We start from the raw sequence: 17923 nt of genomic DNA on the forward strand, positions 1-17923 counted from the left end.
ACCCCAAGAGAACCACTTCCCTAAACCTGACCCTAACTCCCATGCAGGGCTGGACCCCTACTGGTTCTTTCCACCATAGGTCTTGTGGGTCTGACAGTGTCCTGCTCAGGGAGGTGTCCCTGCCATGGGGTCATTCTGTTCCACTATCTACAAGGTGGGCAGCTGCCTTGGGAAGGATATTAGCTTGGTGGAGAGAAGGGGAGGCCTCTGTTGAGGAGAGGAAGCCCCTTGGTAAATCACAGGTGAAAAATATCAGCTTTGGGAGGAGAGAAGCCAAGAGCCGCAGCACTTTTGAAGGAGAAACGCGGACAGGTATGGAAGGAAACTCCCAGAGGTCATTCCGCCAGGTGAAGAAGGGCCTGCACTTGCCTAGCCTTTCCGCTCTGGAGGGTTCACCAGCGCACGGCTTCCATAGACATGTCCCACTAATGGTGTCTCTACCAAGCCCATTTCTCAGACCGCGGGCCAGGCTGGCTCACAGTCCCGGGTCGCAGCCTAGCCAGAACAAACAGGCACTCCCGGGCACGTCCAGCAGGTGGGGGTGAGCACGAAGGGACTGAGTTCGGACGGTGGGGTGTCGCCTGCGTGGGTCCCGCCCTCAGATGCCGTCGGGTCCCGCCTGCAGGGGAGGGCTGCGGGGCCAGTGGAGCGCAGAGGGGTCGAGCGCCGAACGCGGCGCAGAGTGGATCGGGGCGCAGCATGGATCGGGGCACGAAAATGGCTGTGTCCGGGGTCCTGTCCCGCCTGGCAACGGTGGCGTCGGTGGCGCTGGTGTCCCTGATGGCTCTGCTGATGCTAGAGGCGCGCTGCGCGGAGGGCGCGGGCATGGGCTCTTGCTACGACGGCGCGGGGCGCGCACAGCGCTGTCTGCCTGAGTTCGAGAACGCGGCGTTCGGCCGTCGCGCCGAGGCCTCGCACACGTGCGGACGCCCTCCCGAGGACTTCTGCCCGCACGTGGGGGCTCCAGGCGCAGGGCCACAGTGCCAGCGCTGCGACGATGCGGATCCCCGGCTCCGCCACGACGCCTCCTACCTCACAGACTTCCACAGCCCCGATGACAGCACCTGGTGGCAGAGCCCATCCATGGCTTTCGGGGTGCAGTACCCCACCTCGGTTAACCTTACCCTGCGCCTAGGTAAGCGTGTGTCCCCCGTCACCTTGTCTCCATCCCATGGAGGCCCTGGCAGAGGAGGAGGGCTGTGCACCTGGGGCAGGCTGCAGGACCCAGATGTAAGAAGTCAGGACCCGCGGCCTCTGAGCTGCCGAAGACCAGCCCAAGGGGCGCCCCTAAGGGTTTCCGGGGGCAGAAGGCCTCCTTCAGTTTTTGCAGAGCTGTGAAACTGGGTGAAGCAACAATTCCCAGGAAGAATTGTTAGTGTGTGTGTGTGTGTGTGTGTGTGTGTGTGTGTGTGAGAGAGAGAGAGAGAGAGAGAGAGAGAGAGAGAGAGAGAGAGAGACCTCCGTGATGACCTGGTCCAGGCAGAGACTCCTAATCTGGTCCACTTCAAAGGCCCAGTGGACCTCCAAGGTTGTGAGCAGTCTGGGAATGGGAGGTAGGTGAAGCTGAAGCACCCTGGACAGGACAACGGTTTCCTCCTGCCACTGGATAGCCACCTGGCACATTGTCGATGATTTGCTCCACCCAGCCTGAGCCAAGGTGCAGGAGCATTGGGCCCCTGGGGACAGGAACCCAGGGCCTCACTTCCACCCTGAAGCTGGACTCTTCTCTGCCCACTCCAAGTTCAGATGAGCCCATTGTCTTCCTTGCCATGTCCTGGACACTGTGTGAATCTTCCAAAGCTTTGATAACTTGGATTTGGTATTTTCATAATTCATTTTGGCACTAAACCTGACCTGAGGCTCTTTATAGGCTTTGTGTATCTCAGTACGAGCCAATATTCATACGTTTTGCTACTGAAATCTCATTTGTGTACAGCCTCCAAGCCCAGAATGAAGGCCGTTAGGTAAGCACTCCATCCCTTAGCTCCATACATCCTCACAATAATACCCCTGAGAAGTTCTGAATTCCAAAACACCCCGGAGCCAGCAGTTTGGATAACAGATGATGAACTGTCCCCATGAAAAACTGGAAGCTCAGAGAGGGTGAGCGCTTTGTGCACAGACACACAGCTGCTGAACAACAGTCAGGACACAGACATTCCTGTGCAATGGAGATCAGAACATGAACTTGGCATGTGCTACACCTCTCATGACTAAGCTGGTTCTTCCCCATGGGTGGCAAAGCCCTGGCAAGACTAGGAAATGGCCTTGTCCTTGGAAAAGAGAGGTGGGAAAGATATTTAACCCCTTCGGCAACACAGGCAGGCACATTCCTCTTGCATCCCAAACCCACTTCCCAGGGGTGAGGACGTGGTCTGACTGTCCAGAGCAGGAGGTGGAACTTGGGTGAGGTGGGGTCTGCCCAGACAGGAAGCAGGAAGCTAGAGGAGTTGGCTGACGGGACTGGCAAGACCCCAAGGCCATGGGAGGAATTTGGGGCAGGGTGAGGGACTGTGAGGGAGACACAGTGTTCCTAACAAAGACTGTCACATGTGCCCATGAAATCTAGATGCCAAGGAGGGCTCAGGCCTCAGGCACTGGGGGAGGGGGAGGCAGAGTGGGAAGTCCGTGGTTGCTGTAGGGGGCAGCTGTGTTCATAGCAATGCTTGGACCATGCCTGACAAATGCGTCTGCGACCTTTAGATACTTCAACGAGCAGTCTCCGGGCATCACGGATCCTCCGATGTGAATGTGAGTGTGAGCAAAGACTCCACATGCTCACACACATACAAGGCACATACATCTGTGGTGGGTCTTTCCATCCTATTGGACAGCAGTACCAAGCTCATAGGTGGGAGGCCAGAAGAGTTTGTACCATGAATGAATGACTGTCTGAGTAAGTGAATGAATGAATGACAGTGTCACACTGCATCCTGGACACTGGGCCAGTTCAGTGTTCTCTTGCTGGTTCCAAAAGCTGGGATATATATGGGGTATAATCATGCAGTGGGACTTTGGACTCAGGCATAGCGTAGCCACTACAGAGAAGTTGGGACTCCGTGTTGCACCTCAGTTTCCCTGCCTGTACTGTGGGAACAAGAGCAGGGCTGGGGAAGTGGCTCTGTTGATGGGGTGTTTTCCTAGCACGCACAGGCCCTGGGTTCAATCCCAGCACTAAATACTGCTGATGGAACCCGGGAGGTAGAGGCAGGAGAATTAAGAGCAGGCTAGCCTTGTCCTCTCTCAAAAAAAATAAAAATAAGAAGTTGCTGCCTCTGAGGACAGTAATGCAGTGACAGTGCTCAGGGGCCACCATGGCCCTCATGGATGAGCAGGAAGCCCTGGGTAGGGTCTGAGCCCTGTGGATGGGCTCTGTATCAGGGAATAAGGGCTCACCCTGTTCCAAGGCATCCGGAACCGGGGCCGGGTTGTGACGGCCCATTTGGGAGCTAGCTGCCTTAATTTTGCTGCAACTAACTCATGGGTCATGATATCCAGGGATCAAGAGTTCCTTGGCCATTAGCTGAGGTGGGCTGGTCACACCCCAGCAGTCCTCTGCTGCCCCTGTGTGCTGGGTGGGAGGGGCAAGTCGGAAGCAGCTCTGGCCAGGGTCCCCTGGAGGGGGTGGGGTGAGGAGCGGGAGAAGAGGAGGCGGAGGTCGGCTAAGGATGGAGGTCACAGCGTTCCCAGCTCCCCGCAGCTCCTGACATCTGGTCCAGATCCTATCCTGCAGTTGCTGCTGAGCCAGGTCTTCCTGCCCGTAATGAAAGGCCACAGTGGGGATGGTGGGGCCGGCTGCTCTCAGGGCTTCACTGAGGCCTGGAGAAGACAGCAGGGCTGGGGTGAGGGGTGGGTGGGAGGAGGATGGAGAGGGCCATGGAGTGACAGACTGAACCAAAGACACTCTGGCCAGCGTTTCAGCAGGGAGGAATTTATTCTTCACATATGGGGAAACTGAGGCTCTGAGGATAAGGTCAGTTGTTCAGGGTCATACAGGGTAAAGAATGGCTCAACTCCAGAGCTCCGCTGTCTGCCCTTAGGACAGAGTGGAAGGGGCAGCCTGGCCCTGAGCTTTCTGCCCTCCATCCCAGAAGAAACCGGTGTGGTGGCTCTTGGTGTCTGTCCTCTTGTCTTGGGTTGTCAGGACTCTCCCAGGACCATAGAAAAATGCAGCTGGGTCCCAAGCCCCCAAGTGGAGGGGGAAGTAGCTGGATAGGCCACTGACATCCACCTGCCCGGTATTCAGGGAGCCTATGACCTTGGCTCTTAGCCATAAGAATACAGCTATGCCCATGACTGCAGGCCAGCCATGAGACACTGTGGGGAGAATCAGAGCTCTGAGAACACAGGGTGGGGCACAGAAGCCTCAGTGGGGGCGGGGGGTGGGGGGTCAGCCTGGCCTTTCAGGGCCTGCAGGTACTAAGAGCTGAGAGAAGCCAGAGCACTCCAGGCCCAAGGGAACAGACAGGCAGCTCCATGGATCTGGAACCCTCCAAGCCTAGATGGCCCCGGGGAGGAAAGAAGACCGTAGAGGTTAAGCAGCCACGGTGGAGGGCTCGGCTTGGCTAGGAAAGGGACCAGGGACCCTGCAGGACCCCAGAGGCCCCAAGGCTCCTGAGTCTCCTGAGCTTCGGCTCTGTTGTGACCCCTCTGGAGTGGGTGGTATGTTTGCCTTGGCTAGGGCCAGAGCCCAGGGACAGAGTCCTCAGTCCACCTCCTCAGGGGATTTGGCTGGAATGCTAGACCCCAGGCAGGTCAAGAGTCAAGGCAGTGGTCTTGGACAGCCTCCCTCCACCCACAGAAGTGGCCCTGGGCCAGCTGGCCCCGCCCCCACTCCCCAGGGCCTCCCACAGGGATCTAAGGAGCTGCAAAGGTGGAGGGTCCTGCAGTGGTGGGGAGGATGAATGGCTTACCAGCCTCCCATAATCCCTTTCCACCTAACCTGTTCTGAAAGAAGCCGTGCCTCCCTCCAGACAGCAAAATGTGGCTCTTCTTCCCTTCCCGTGGGGCCTTGCTGTGAACACCCCGACTTCTACCGGCTCACTTTCTCTTCTCAACTTCCGGGAACCCAGACTAGCTCATAACCAGTGGGCACCCACTGGGTGCCAGATCCCAAGCCCTGGGGTTGTGGCAGAGAACCTGCCCTATCTACTCAGCTTAGGGTGCCCTCCTTCAGGAGCTTCCGGCCAGGCCTGCACTCGCCTGCCTTCCTGCCCTGGCCCTGAGTACCACCATCATCCCCAGCTGTGAGTGGAGCAGGGCCCTTGTTTTCAGGCTTCCCCTCACACCCAGCCCCAGGCCCCCTGGCTCAGGCCTTTGGTCCATGTCAGTCAGAATACCAGAATGACTGAACAGTGGCTGAAGTTCACTTGTGAGCCCTGCAGACGTCTGATCACTTTGCCCTCTAATTATCACGCTCATTTTGCAGACAGGGAAACTGAGGCACAGCACTGACCTACCCAGTTATCAAGAGAGAAGTCAGGCATCTGACCAGTGAATCTCCAGCGCCCAGTGTCCTCTGCAGGAGCAAGGGAGGGAGCGAGTGGAGAAATGTTGAGTGAAGGTTGGCCCCTCTAGAGGCATTGCTGAAGTGTTCCAAAACATGGCTTCCTCCCTGCCTGGCCCTTCTGAGGCCAGCCAACCCCTACCCCATCTCATGGCCTGACTTCACCTGCTGGAATCGGGATCCACCTCTGAGATGACCTACCCCTTCCCAAAGGCATCACTTGTCTCCGCCCAGCTTCCCACCCGAGCCCTAGGCTGGACCATTTTAGCAGCTTCCAAACACCATGTGGTCCTTGGAGCTCAAGCAAGGGCCCAGAAAGAAAGGCCCCTGCAGTGCTCCCGAGAGCACTCCAGCAGTCAGGCGTAGCTAGCGCGGCTGCGTGGGGACCATCTGCACAGCATAGTTGTCACCCAGCCCAGAAATGAAGCAAAGTGATGGGTGCTAGTCACAAGGGGACAAGTGCTTCCTGATTCTACTTCTAGAAAGTTCCTGGAACCGTCAAATTCATAGAGGCAGAAAGTAGAAGGGGCCACGAGGGACTGGGGAGGGGACTGGGAGAGGAAAGTAAGTGTTTAAGTGGACAGTGTTGGTGACGGCATCACAGCACGAAGGTGCCCGATACCATGGACCGCACACTCAGAAATGGCTGAGAGAGGATGCTTTTAATTTATGTACTCTTCTTAAAGAAAAGTGCCCCCTCGCTGACTCCCCATACACTTAGGCAAGTATTTCTCAAGTCAACACCCTCTTCAGCCCTAAGACTCACTGTTTGCCAAAGTGTCCAGTCACTCTCCAGAGTCCCCATTAGCCCTTCTCTCCACTGTCCCTCTGCCCTTCCTCTGTTTATCGCCTATGTTTATTTATGTCCGGCTGTGGTTTGGAATGTCCATCCCCCTTCTCTGCAAACTTGTATTCTGTCGACTCCAGTGACCACAGCTGGGACTGGACCTCGGAATGGTTCTTGACACAAAGCCTTGTGCAATCACCGATCAGAGAAAACCTGTTTCCTCTCCCAAGCTAGACAACAAGACTCGACAACCTTGACATGCATTAGGTGGGAGGGCTGGTATGGAGCCAGGCCTGGTTCAGTCTGCTTCCTGTGCCTGTGGATTGGGATCTCAGAGGGACCCCAGTTCTTCACAGGGATTCTAGATGCCCAGGGCTGCCAAAAGCTAGCTTGGGAAATCCAGGACTTGACAGTGGATGTCAGGGCCTGGGGCTCAGGCCTGGGGTGGCTCTCATATGAGAAGTAGCTCCCAGCAGCGGGTATCAGTCTGGCCTGCCCATGTGTTCCAGCTCAAATCTTGCTGCCCCCTCTGGCGCCACCCCCGCCCCACCCCTCGCTGATCCCCAGATGGCTGTAATTAAAGTTTGTTTTGTTTCCATATTCCCAAAATAAGCCTGGCCTACCCACCAGGTCAGCACCGGATGCAGACCAACTTCATTTACGGCAGTCCGGTGTCTCGACGGGCTTTATGTCCCAGCTAGTGGGGTAGATGTGCCCTAGCACCTGGTGCTTGGCTCAGGTGGCCCTTGCCATGACAGCCACCAAAGCCTGGTGGCAATTCTCTGCATCTCCGTGAGCATCTATACTCCTTTCCTAGAAGCCCTGTCTCCCTGGGCATCCAGAGAGCCCCCTTGGAAGGGTAGCTGGCTCTGCATAGCTTTTTTGAGGGCCTGAGGACTGAGAGATTCTACTGTTTCCTGTGTCCAGTTGGGACCCCGTCTCTCTGAGCTGTGGGCTTCTCGTTAGTGGAGTGCACACCACAATGGGACTGGGGGGGGGGGTCTCAGACAGTGTGCAAATGTGCTCAGCAGGCACATAGTAGGTGCTCAATGCGGTAGGCTGGGCCGAGATGCATGAGAGGTAATTCAGGGAGTTGGGGAAAACAGTATTCAAGGTAGAGGGAACAATGTACTGGACGGCCTAGAGCTAAGGAGCAAAACCATCACCCTGGAACCTCTCTGATTCCCAGAGCCTACAGTAAGAGCCTGGGTGGCTGTGGGTGTAATGCCTGTCACTGTATATCGGGTCCATTTCCTTTCCCTGCCTTTCAGGCTGCCTTCCTCACAGAGCAGGTTGGAGTTGTCATCTAATTAACTCTCCAACAAACCATCCCTCTGAGCCCCCGTGATGTTGCCTCAGCCGCTCTCCTGGCTCGGCAAGGAAGGAGCTGTGAAGTTCCCCAGAGCAGAAGCCCCGCTTGCACGCATGCATGCGAGCATGCATGCGATCGTGACCCTCTTTTTCCAGGGCAGCCTCCCCGCCAGCCACCTTTGAAGTGTCCCAGCTCCTTCCTGGGAAGTGTCTGCTCCCTGTGTACCAGGCCGGCAGCACCTGTGTGCCCCCCAGTGCCTGCACATCTGGGCACATCTGGGCCTGGCGCTCCTACCAGGGAGCCGGCCTGGCACCGCCTGACCCCGCCTAGGCCCCTGAACTCCCTCTTGTGAAGGGCTCAGAAGCTCCGTGCCAACTGTGCTGCCACAGAACTCTAGAAAACATCTTAAAGCGGAACCTGGCAAGGCGGCTGCTTTTTAAAAAGTTTCGTAAAGCTGGGTTTCCTCCAATTTTAAATTAGAACAAGCTTCAGGAAAGAAAATTGGGAAAAACAGGGAAGCTGAAGGAGGAACAGTTGTGCTGAGTTCCGAGGACAAACATGCTCGCCAATTAGACGGCTGTCTTTGGGGCCCATGCCTTTGTTTGGATTTTCTGAGACAGTCCCAGGCATCGCGGCAGGCCTTGAACTCACTGTATAGCCAAGGACGGCTTTGAACTCCTGATTCTCCTGCCTCCACCTCCCGAGTGCTGAGATGACAGGCATGTACCACCACACCTGACTGGGACCTAGTCTTTTAACTCTTTTTTTTTTATTATTATTATTTCTGTGTGTTTTCTGTGTATGTGCACACGAGGTCACCTCAGGGCTCTGTTCCTCAGCTGCTATCCACTTTGTTTCTCGAGACAGGGTCTCTCACAGGCCTTGGAGCTCGTGGATTCAGGTAGGCTGGCTGGCCAGTGAGCCCCAGGATTATCCTGTGCCTACCCCCACATCTGGTTACAGGCACGCATCCCGACACCCAGTCCTTTAGGCTAAGAGTTCGAACTCAGGTCCTCATGCTTGTGGGGCGCACACTTTACCGGTGAGCCGCCTCCCCAGGCCCTCACAATCCTGCACAGTACCTTGTTTCTTTTTCCCTTTACCATCCTGACTCCGGCTTTCGTCAAGGGCTTTGGTCACTGTGGGAACGGCTGTCCTGTCGCCGCCCCCCCCCCCCCCCCGCAGTTGTTTCTTCAGATCCCCAGTCTTCCCAAGTCTATAAAATGCCTTGATGGTTGGTCTGTGCTTTCAGGCCGTGACCCCCGCCCACGAAGCTTCTTTTGTCAGTTACTGGGAATAGTCCTGAGGCTCCTCGTCTCTGTCAGCAAACTGCTTTCCCACAGGGACAATGTATTTACCCTAAATTTTTCTTTTGTTGTGGTGCAATACGCATAGCTTATGATTGGATCTCCTTTCAAGTGTGCGCAATTTGGGGTCACAAACACATTCCCCCGTTCTGAAGCTGTACCGAGGGCTTTCAACTTAAGAAATAGAATGGGCTGCCCCCCAAGACCCTGCAGCCCCATTATAAAGTGTATAATCTTTTAAAAACATTTATTTTACTGTTTAATTATGTATACGCTGTGTGTGTCTATGTGTGGGTGTGTTCACAGGCAAGGAGGTGCCGAGGAGGCCAGAGAGGGCGTCAGGTCCCTTGGAGCTAGAGTTACGGTAGATGTGAGCCGCCCAGTGCCGGGAACTCTAGTACTCAGTAAGAGTCAAATATGATCTTAGACATTGAGTCATCTCACCAGGTACTACAGGTGTGTGTGTGGGGGGGGGTGTGTGTGTGGAAGTGTGGTGTGTGTGTAGGTGTATGTGTGTAGTGTGTACATATGTGTATGTGGTGTGTGCTGTGTGTGTAGTATGTGTGGTGTGTGTGTGTTATGTGTATATATGTGTGTGTGGTGTATGTGTGGTTTGTGTATGGTGTGTGTATGATGCGTACATATGTGTGTGTGGTTTTGTGTGGTATGTGTGGGGTGTGTGTGGTATGTGGGGTGTGTGTGGTGTGCATGTGTGTGGTGTGGTATGTGTGGTGCATGTGTGTATGTGTGTGGTGTGGTATGTGTGGTGTGTGTGTGTGTGGTGTGTGATGTGTGGTGTGTATGTGGTGTGTGTGTGTGTGTGTGTGTGTGTGTGTGTGGTGTGGTGTGTGTGTGTGTGTGATGTGTGGTGTGTGTATGTGTGATGTGTGTGTGTGATGTGTATGCGTGGTGTGTGTGTGTGTGGTGTGGTGTGTGTGTGTATGTGCAAGCACGTGTGCATGTGGAAGCCAGAGCAGGTCAAGTGTCTATCATTTTCCGCCTTGTTGCCTTTTGGCTGGGTCTCTCACTGAACTGGACACTGGCCACTAATACTTGGGATCTGCCTGTCTTTGCCCTCCCCCACTCCCACCCACTCCATCTGGGGTCACACGTGCAGCTGTGCTTGACTTTACATGGGTGCTGAGATTTGAACTCAGGCCTTCGAGCTTGCCAAGCAGGTGCTGCTATCTACTGCCCGTCCTCCAGCCCCTCCCGGCACTCTGTCTCCGTGTGTGAGATGCAAGGCGTGTCTGCAGTGTTGATGTGTCTCTGACACACTTCTTCCATCTATCACCACACCCTCAGGGCTCGCCTGTAGTTTAGGCCAAGGGTCGGGTTGTCCCACTTTCCAAGCTGGACAGCAGTCTTTTGCATGGCTGGGCCATCTGTCTGACATGTGCTGGGCAGTTTCTTCCTCTCGGTTGTCCTGAACTGTGAACGCAGATGCATATGTGTCTTCCTTGATGCCCGCCTTCGGTTTTTTAAGGATATTCCACACTGGGCATGCCAGGTTGTAGGATGAAGCTGGCTCTCACTTTTCCAATGACCTGCTCCTGTTATCCGCAATGGTGGCGTTTTTAAAAACTTACCATCATCAGTGCAGAGTGGCCTCTATGTTGTCACCAACACTTGCTATTGTCTGGTGTGTGTGTGTGTGTGTGTGTGTGTGTGTGTGTGAAGGGCTCAGCTCAGTAGTACAATGCTTGCTTAGCTGACGTGAAGCACTGGCTCTGCCTCTCATCACTTGAAAATAACCATGGAGTCAACTGTAGGATGCTGTCATCAGCCCCTGACAATCCTGTGCCCGTTAGTAGTCATTCTGCTTATCCCAAAGTCTCACCCTGATGTCCAAATACCGCTAACCTCCTTCCTGTGGCTGGGCTGTTTCCAGGCACTCGGCATAAGTGAGGTCAGCTAGCAGGGCCTCTGTTTTAGCGGCTTCAGCATCACCTCTCACGGGGCATGGCTGCATGGCATATCCAGACTTCACTCCTTGTTGCCTAGCAGTAGAGCACACCAGTGGGTAGACATTTGGAATGTTCTTAGTGCTGCTGTGGACATGCGCATCTGACTCTTCGTGGGTCACGTGTTTTGTGTTGTTCTTGGCCATCTACCTGTGACTGGAACTCTTGGGTTGTACACCAACCCCGTTCGGCATGCTGACGTGACACCAGCTCACTTCCCAAAGCGCCATTTCCACTCTTACTCACAGTTGGGGCTTCACTTACCACACGTCCTACAGGGTACATAGTGTTAGTCTTTATTTTAATGATTTAATTATTTGTTTGTTTGTTTATGGAACAAAAAGAGACACTGCCAGTCAGGGTATAATGGTTCAGATCCCCATACAAAGGGGTGGGTTGAACTAGATAAAATATGGGCAAGTATCTGGGTGGTGGTGGCGCACGCCTTTAATCCCACCACTCGGGAGGCAGAAGCAGGCGGATCTCTGTGAGTTTGAGGCCAGCCTGGTCTACAGAGCAAGTTCTAGGAAAGGCACCAAAGCTACACAGAGAACCCCTGTCTCAACCCCCAACACACCCAGAAAAAGATGGGCAAGTAGCTGGGAAGCCGGCTGGTGCTGCCCTCCCCATGTTCCCGACAAGCATCAGCAACTGATGGTGGTACTCCAGCCCACAGCTCCAGGGAGTTTCTGCCAGGCAGCTCTCCTGATTCCCCCATCCGGGGCTGTGTCCCTGTTCCCTTCTGTAAGATGGTCTGCGTCTGCCTGCTGCAGGGAAGGCCTATGAGATCACCTACGTGAGGCTGAAGTTTCACACCAGTCGCCCCGAGAGCTTTGCCATCTACAAGCGCACGCATCCCGGTGGACCCTGGGAGCCCTACCAGTACTACAGTGCCTCCTGCCAGAAAACCTACGGCCGTCCTGAGGGCCACTACCTGTGGCCGGGTGAGAATGAGAGGGTGGCCTTCTGCACCTCCGAGTTCAGCGACATCTCCCCCTTGAACGGGGGCAACGTCGCCTTCTCCACCCTGGAGGGCCGTCCCAGTGCCTACAACTTTGAGGAGAGCCCTGTGCTGCAGGTCAGTGGACAACAGGGCCTGGGGGGGTCATGGGGGGATGGGGCAAGCCTGGGTTGGGGAACAGCAGGCAAGCCAGAAGAGCTAGGACCTGAGACGCCCTTGGGACCTCCTGGCTGTCATACCTTAAACCCTAGAATCTTTTTGTGGGTACCTGGTTTTCAGTTTTACTTTTTTATTTTATTTTATTTCTGTTTTGTTTTGATTTTCAAGACAGGGTTTCTCTGTGTAGTCCTGGCTGTCCTGGAACTCACTCTGTAGACCAGACTGGCTTTGAACTCACTCTGTAGACCAGGATGGCCTAGAACTCAGAGCTCTGCCTGTCTCTGCCTCCTGAGTGCTGGGATTAAAGGTGTGTGTCTCCACTGCCCGGCTTGGGATCTCAGCACCTAATAGGCTGAAGCGGGAAGATCAGGAGTCGCAGGCCCACCTGCATCCCACCTGTTTCTCTCAGCTGTGCGAGGCTGCATAAGGGATAACAAGTTCTACTTAGGAGCCTAGACTTCCACTGGTGAATCGTTTTGTGTCCCCACCCAGACTTTGGCTCCCTGGTCCTCAGAGGCCTCAGCATCTCCCAGGGGCCTTTCTGAGAACACAGCACCAGGCTGTAGTGTGGCTTGGAGATGCCATGCTTGCCCAGCATGCACAGGGCCCTAAATTTGACCCCAGCACCACAAACAAGAAGAAATGCAGGGTTCCCAATCTGCATAGCTCAGTGGAGAGAGCGTTTTCCTAGCACAAAGGAAGCCCTGGGTTCCGTCCCCAGCACCATATAATCTGGGTGTGGTGGTGCACACCTGTGTAATCCCAGCGCTTGGGAAGTGGAGTTCTGGCCATCTTGGGCTACATGTGAGGCCGGTCTGGGATGAATGCAATCACATCAGAAGAAGAATAAAAGGGGGGAGGAGGGAGAAGGGAGGGAGGGGAGGAAAAGGTGGACTGCAGCCTCACCCCGACCTCACAGTCAGACCTGCCTTCCACAGACCCCTGAAAGCTGTGACCTTTGCAAATCCCAGCCCCAGGTGACTCAGAGAGTGACAGGGACCCGCAGCCTCAATGCTGTACAGAGTTCTGAGGACTGAGTCCTGCTGGGGTGAGGAGCAACTGTACCAGGAGCTCATTTTCCATCCTGACGGCCTGATTGCTAAGCCAGGGGCTCCTGGGCTGAATTAAAATGTTGATTAATATTCAGCCGGAGCCGCCTCTGATTATAACAGCAGGCGGATGGAAATGTCACTCTCCACGTGCATCCCCCACTTCCTCACCACGCGCTTCCACGGGGAAGCTGCTCATCCAGCCCGTGATCAGCAAGTATTTATCAAGTGTCTGCTATGTGCCAGGCAGAGCCCAGGGGCTCTGGCTTGTGGGGCTCATGTTCTAGGGTGTCAGTCTTCTGCATGTAAGGAGCTACGGGGAGAAAGCAGGGAGGGGAGAAGGCAGGCGACCTGCACACCAGGGTCTCGGACGGGCTGCTTCAGCTGCTGCGCGCGTGCGCGCACACACACACACGCACACACACACACACACACACACCACTTCTGTGCAGATGCCCGGCCCCACACACAGTAGTTGACACTGCCACCCTCCTCCTCGTACCCTCAGGGAGCCACTAATCTGGCTGCATTTTACAGATGGGGAAAAAGAGGTACCAAGGCATTGGGGCTTATCACAGAGTTGCACAGTCAGCAAGTGACCCAGCCCCAAGATTGACCCAGGCCTCCTGATTCCTGGCCTCTCCTTGAGATTTGTCTCCGCCTGTCCCTGTGCCCCAGGACCACCTCCACTTTCTGGGGACTGGGGGGCAGGATTTCCTAGTGGAGCTGGCCAGGAACACTTGCTGATACTGTCCCTGTCCCCTTCTCCAGGAGTGGGTCACCAGCACCGAGCTCCTGATCTCTCTGGATCGGCTTAACACATTTGGGGATGACATCTTCAAGGACCCCAGGGTGCTCCAGTCTTACTACTACGCTGTGTCTGACTTCTCTGTGGGCGGCAGGTAGGCTGCAAGCAGGGCCCAGAACCAGGGGGAGGCCGAGGGAGCAGGCCCCATACCTCAGGTCCAGAGCCACAGAGCCACAGAGCCGGTGAGGCACCTGGGGCAATCCAGATGAGAAGGAGTGAACAGGACCCATCACCAGGAAATGAGGACAGACAAGAAGTTCCTACCCCAGGCCTGTGGTGTAGTGGACATGAATTCAGTAGCTCTCAATAAACACATGAGTGTACCCCAGAATAAAAGCCCGGGCTGGCCTCAGAGTCTGCTCTGCAGGGCAGTCCAGGCAGAAGCCTCCATGACTGGGAAGGCTGAGCTTGAGAGAGGAGGCTGGAGTGAGGGCAGGCCCGTGGGCAGAGATAATTCCCACCCCGCTGTCTCTGGGGAGCCCTCGAAGGCCTCGGACTGCGCAACACTCCAACCCAGTTATCAGCTGATTTCCCCACCTCTGCGACAGCACACCCGCCGAGGCAACTCCAGGAAGGGAGGATTTATTTGGGCCCACCAAAGGGCAGTTCGGGAGTCCAGTCCGCCGTGATGGGACGGCGTGACAGCAGGAAGTGAAGCGGAGCGAGATGAAGGCTGCCTCAGCTGGTGCCCTCCTTTTATCCACTCTGGACCCCAGCCCAGGAATGGTGCTGCCCACATGCAGGCCGGATCAGTTAACCCTCATCTAGAAACTCCCCCGGGGCCCGTCCGGAAGGTGATTCTAGGTCCTGTCAAGTTGACAGTACGAGCCGCCACACCTTGGTATAGCAGTGTGGGAAAGGGTGTGGAGAGGAAGGAGGCGGGCCCTGAAGGAGGCACGGAGCTGGGACCATGCGGGCATGCCGGGCGAATGTGAGCCTGGGCTGACAGTTAACTAAGATGATGTGAGTGTAGGCTGTGGATGTGGACAACGGTGAGGACTGCCCCAGACGCTGGGCTCCCACGACTCAGGGCAATGTTGAAGCTGGGGAAGGCAGGGAAGAGGCCAGGCCCAATAGCTGGCACTTTGAGATGTCTGCCCCATGGAAGACTAGGTGTGAAGGGACCTGAGAAGACACTGGCGAGGGACTCCAGATGACCCCCTGACTTGCAAGTCGGGTCAAACCTCTCAGCAGGACTCCAAAGATGGTCATGGCCGCCATCTGCTGTGCCTGTTGCCAGGGGCTGCAGGCCAGAGCACATCTGGGTCCCAGCTGTGGGACCCAGACCACTCTGGCCTCTACAGCTGGCTGTGAAGGCTGACTTCAGGAAGGAACAGCACCTTCCCTTGGGTCAGAGGGACTCATGGGGGAGTGGGGAGCTTGCAGCACCCTCTCAGGGATGGAGAAGTCACTTCTAAGTTCCCACGACCTCCACCTTCTGAGACTGACAGGTGCTGGACTCAACCCTCCCAGAAGCAGTGGGGTGTTGCTGCCCGTGAGCAAACAGTACCATACCCCTGTGTCCCCAAATCAGAGATGGCGCCGGGGACCCTGGAAGTGGCCAGTCATCCATCACTGCCCTCTGAGGACAGAGGGGGAGTGGGACTTGACTTTGGGGAGCCAGGATGGTAGCTCTGCCCTTCGTGTCTGCCACCGATGTGTCCTGAGCCTGCTCTGTCATCTGTGGAGCTGAGGTGGAGTCCTTCCCACCTCCAAAGACGCGAGCAAAGTCTGGAGCTATTTGCTTTGTCTGGGACCATCTCAAAGCAAGGCAGGAGCAGGAGGCCAGGGTGGGCTCTGAGCCACACAAGGTCAGCCTCCACTCAGCACTCCACATTGCCCACCCTGCAAAGCACTTCTTGGTTCTTACGGAGTTCACCCACCTCTTGACCTTGTGGGTGTCATGGGATCATAGGCCCAAGGCTGCCTACCAAGGCTCATACTCTGGGGACTTCTTGAGAGCTGACTCCTGCACAGGATGCTTCTTTCTTTCCCTTTTAGAAATTACCTGAGAATAACCTTAGTCCGCTTAGAACTGACCCTGTGACCTGTTGTTCACCCCCACCAGGAAACCGAATTGGCTTCTCCCTGGGTCCCAAGACCCCTGAGTTGGGACTCCGCCCAGAGAGAGACTTCTGTGGCAGCCACTTACTATCTGGAAGCCACGGATGGATGGCATTCCAGGCCTCAGTTTCTCAGTCTGCTCAAAGGGGATAGCAGGAGGCTGGTGTAGACAAGTGTGCTTATTAGTTGGTATATTGTCAACACAACACAGGCTAGAGTCATTTGGGAAGAGGAAACCTCAACTGAGAAAGTCTCTCTATCAGACTGTTCTGTAGGCAAGTCTCTGAGACATTTTCTTGATTAACGATTGATGTGGGAGGATCCAGCTCACTGTGGGTGGTGCCACCTCTGGGCAGGTGGTCCTGGGTTGTATAAGAAGGCAGGCTGAGCAAGCCATGGGGAGCAAGTCTGTTAGCAGCACCCTTCAAGGCTTCTGCTTCAGTTCCTACCTCTAGGTTCCTGCGCTGACTTCCCTTCATAATAGACTGTAACGGGAGTGTGTAAGATGAAATAAACCATCTTCTCCCCAGGTTGCTTTGGGTCGTGGGGTTTATCACACAGTAGGAAGCTAACTGGGATAGCAGGGTTCGCTCCGTCGAGCATTTGGGAACCCAGTGCTCTCTTTATCACAAACCCGGGTAGGTAGCCAGGACTCAGGGATGCCCACACTTGTGCTGCAATCAAGGGGTGCCTCACAGCGAACCCCTCCCTTCTCCCAATGTCGGTGGCAACCATCTCCAGCCCTCCTCCCCGTGCCTCCCTCAGGTGCAAATGCCATGGTCACGCCAGTGAGTGCGGCCCCGATGAGGCCGGCCAGCTGGTTTGCCGCTGCCAGCACAACACCACGGGTGTGGACTGCGAGCGTTGTCTACCCTTCTTCCAGGATCGTCCGTGGGCCCGTGGCACCGCAGAAGACGCCAACGAGTGTCTACGTGAGTGTCCCTCGGGCAGCAGGCTAGTGAGGCTGGCTAGGAGACAATCCCCCAAACCTCACAGTGCGGCTGCTCCTGGGTGGGCCTGGCGTGCAGGGTGGAGTCCGCAGCTAGGAAGGAGAGACGAGGGATGCTGAGGGGAGCTCTCGGCCATCAATCCTCCCTCACAAGTCGTTCCTCCAGGACAAGTCCACCCAGAGAGGCGCCTGTGGTAGGAGGGTAGGAAGGTCCCCAAACTAGACTTAACCCTTCGTTCTAACTGTTCCAACCTTGGCAGCTAATGAGATCCAGTCCCCCTACCCCCACCCACAGGGCTCTGACCCGCCCACCCCAGCCTTTCCCACAGTCCCCCACAGTCCCCAGAAGGCCTTTGATGTTCCAGCTGTGTGTGTGGTGTGGCTCTGCCTGCCTAACCTCAAAGAGGCGCTGGTGAAGGGAGGAAGGGCCCTGGAAGGCTACAGGGCCAGTGGGGAGAGAGGAGCCTTCCCAGCGGTGTACCAGCCACCCCAGCATCCCACTTTCCCTGTCTCCCTTCACAATCCTCCAGTCCGCTTCATGTCACGTGTGCAGTGCTTCCAGCCGAGGCAGAAGTCCACACACAGCCTCCTAGCTGGCCTCCTGGGCCTGGGCCATGGTCTGCCAGGGGACCATGGGGAGGAGTCAGATTGTTTCTTGGGTCAGACAGCTTTTTCCTGTCTGCAAAAGCTGCCCCAGGGGGGACGCAGTCCTAATAAGTTCCTCTTGGCTTGCTGGCCTGCCTCCCCCAGGGAAGCTGTGCTGCTCCGGGCTTGGGCCAAGTCTGAGCCTGTCTCTACATAGTGGGGGTGCCGAAGACCATACTGCCCACCCGCCCGCCTGCCATGGTCAAATTTCTGTCCTCGGTCACCAGCCTGAAAGATGTTTCACGCCTGACCCTTCACCTCCGACTCCTAGCCCAGGCAACCTCTGAGTCTCAAAATCTTTGCCTTTCACATGTCTCTAACCCTCTTGTCTCTGTGAGCCCTGCCCTTCCTCTGGCTCTAGCCGCCAACCTCCTCCACCTGCAGTGAAGGCTCTTCAAAGAGTGCAAATACA

General features: G+C 55.8%; 1 protein-coding gene across 1 annotated transcript in view; it reads left to right on the top strand.

The window, feature by feature from the left end:
• The first annotated feature begins 684 nt into the window (after window positions 1-684).
• The window catches only part of Lamc3 (laminin subunit gamma 3), a 58049-nt gene continuing 40810 nt past the window's right edge, over window positions 685-17923 (top strand). Inside the window, exons 1-4 of the mRNA XM_059260038.1 lie at window positions 685-1135; window positions 11650-11954; window positions 13817-13947; window positions 16683-16849. Coding sequence (XP_059116021.1) covers window positions 700-1135; window positions 11650-11954; window positions 13817-13947; window positions 16683-16849 — 1039 coding nt within the window. The 5' untranslated portion in view covers window positions 685-699. The remainder of the gene's footprint in view (window positions 1136-11649; window positions 11955-13816; window positions 13948-16682; window positions 16850-17923) is intronic.

This window comes from Peromyscus eremicus, chromosome 4 (assembly GCF_949786415.1).
Source record: "Peromyscus eremicus chromosome 4, PerEre_H2_v1, whole genome shotgun sequence".
NCBI lineage: Eukaryota > Metazoa > Chordata > Mammalia > Rodentia > Cricetidae > Peromyscus > Peromyscus eremicus.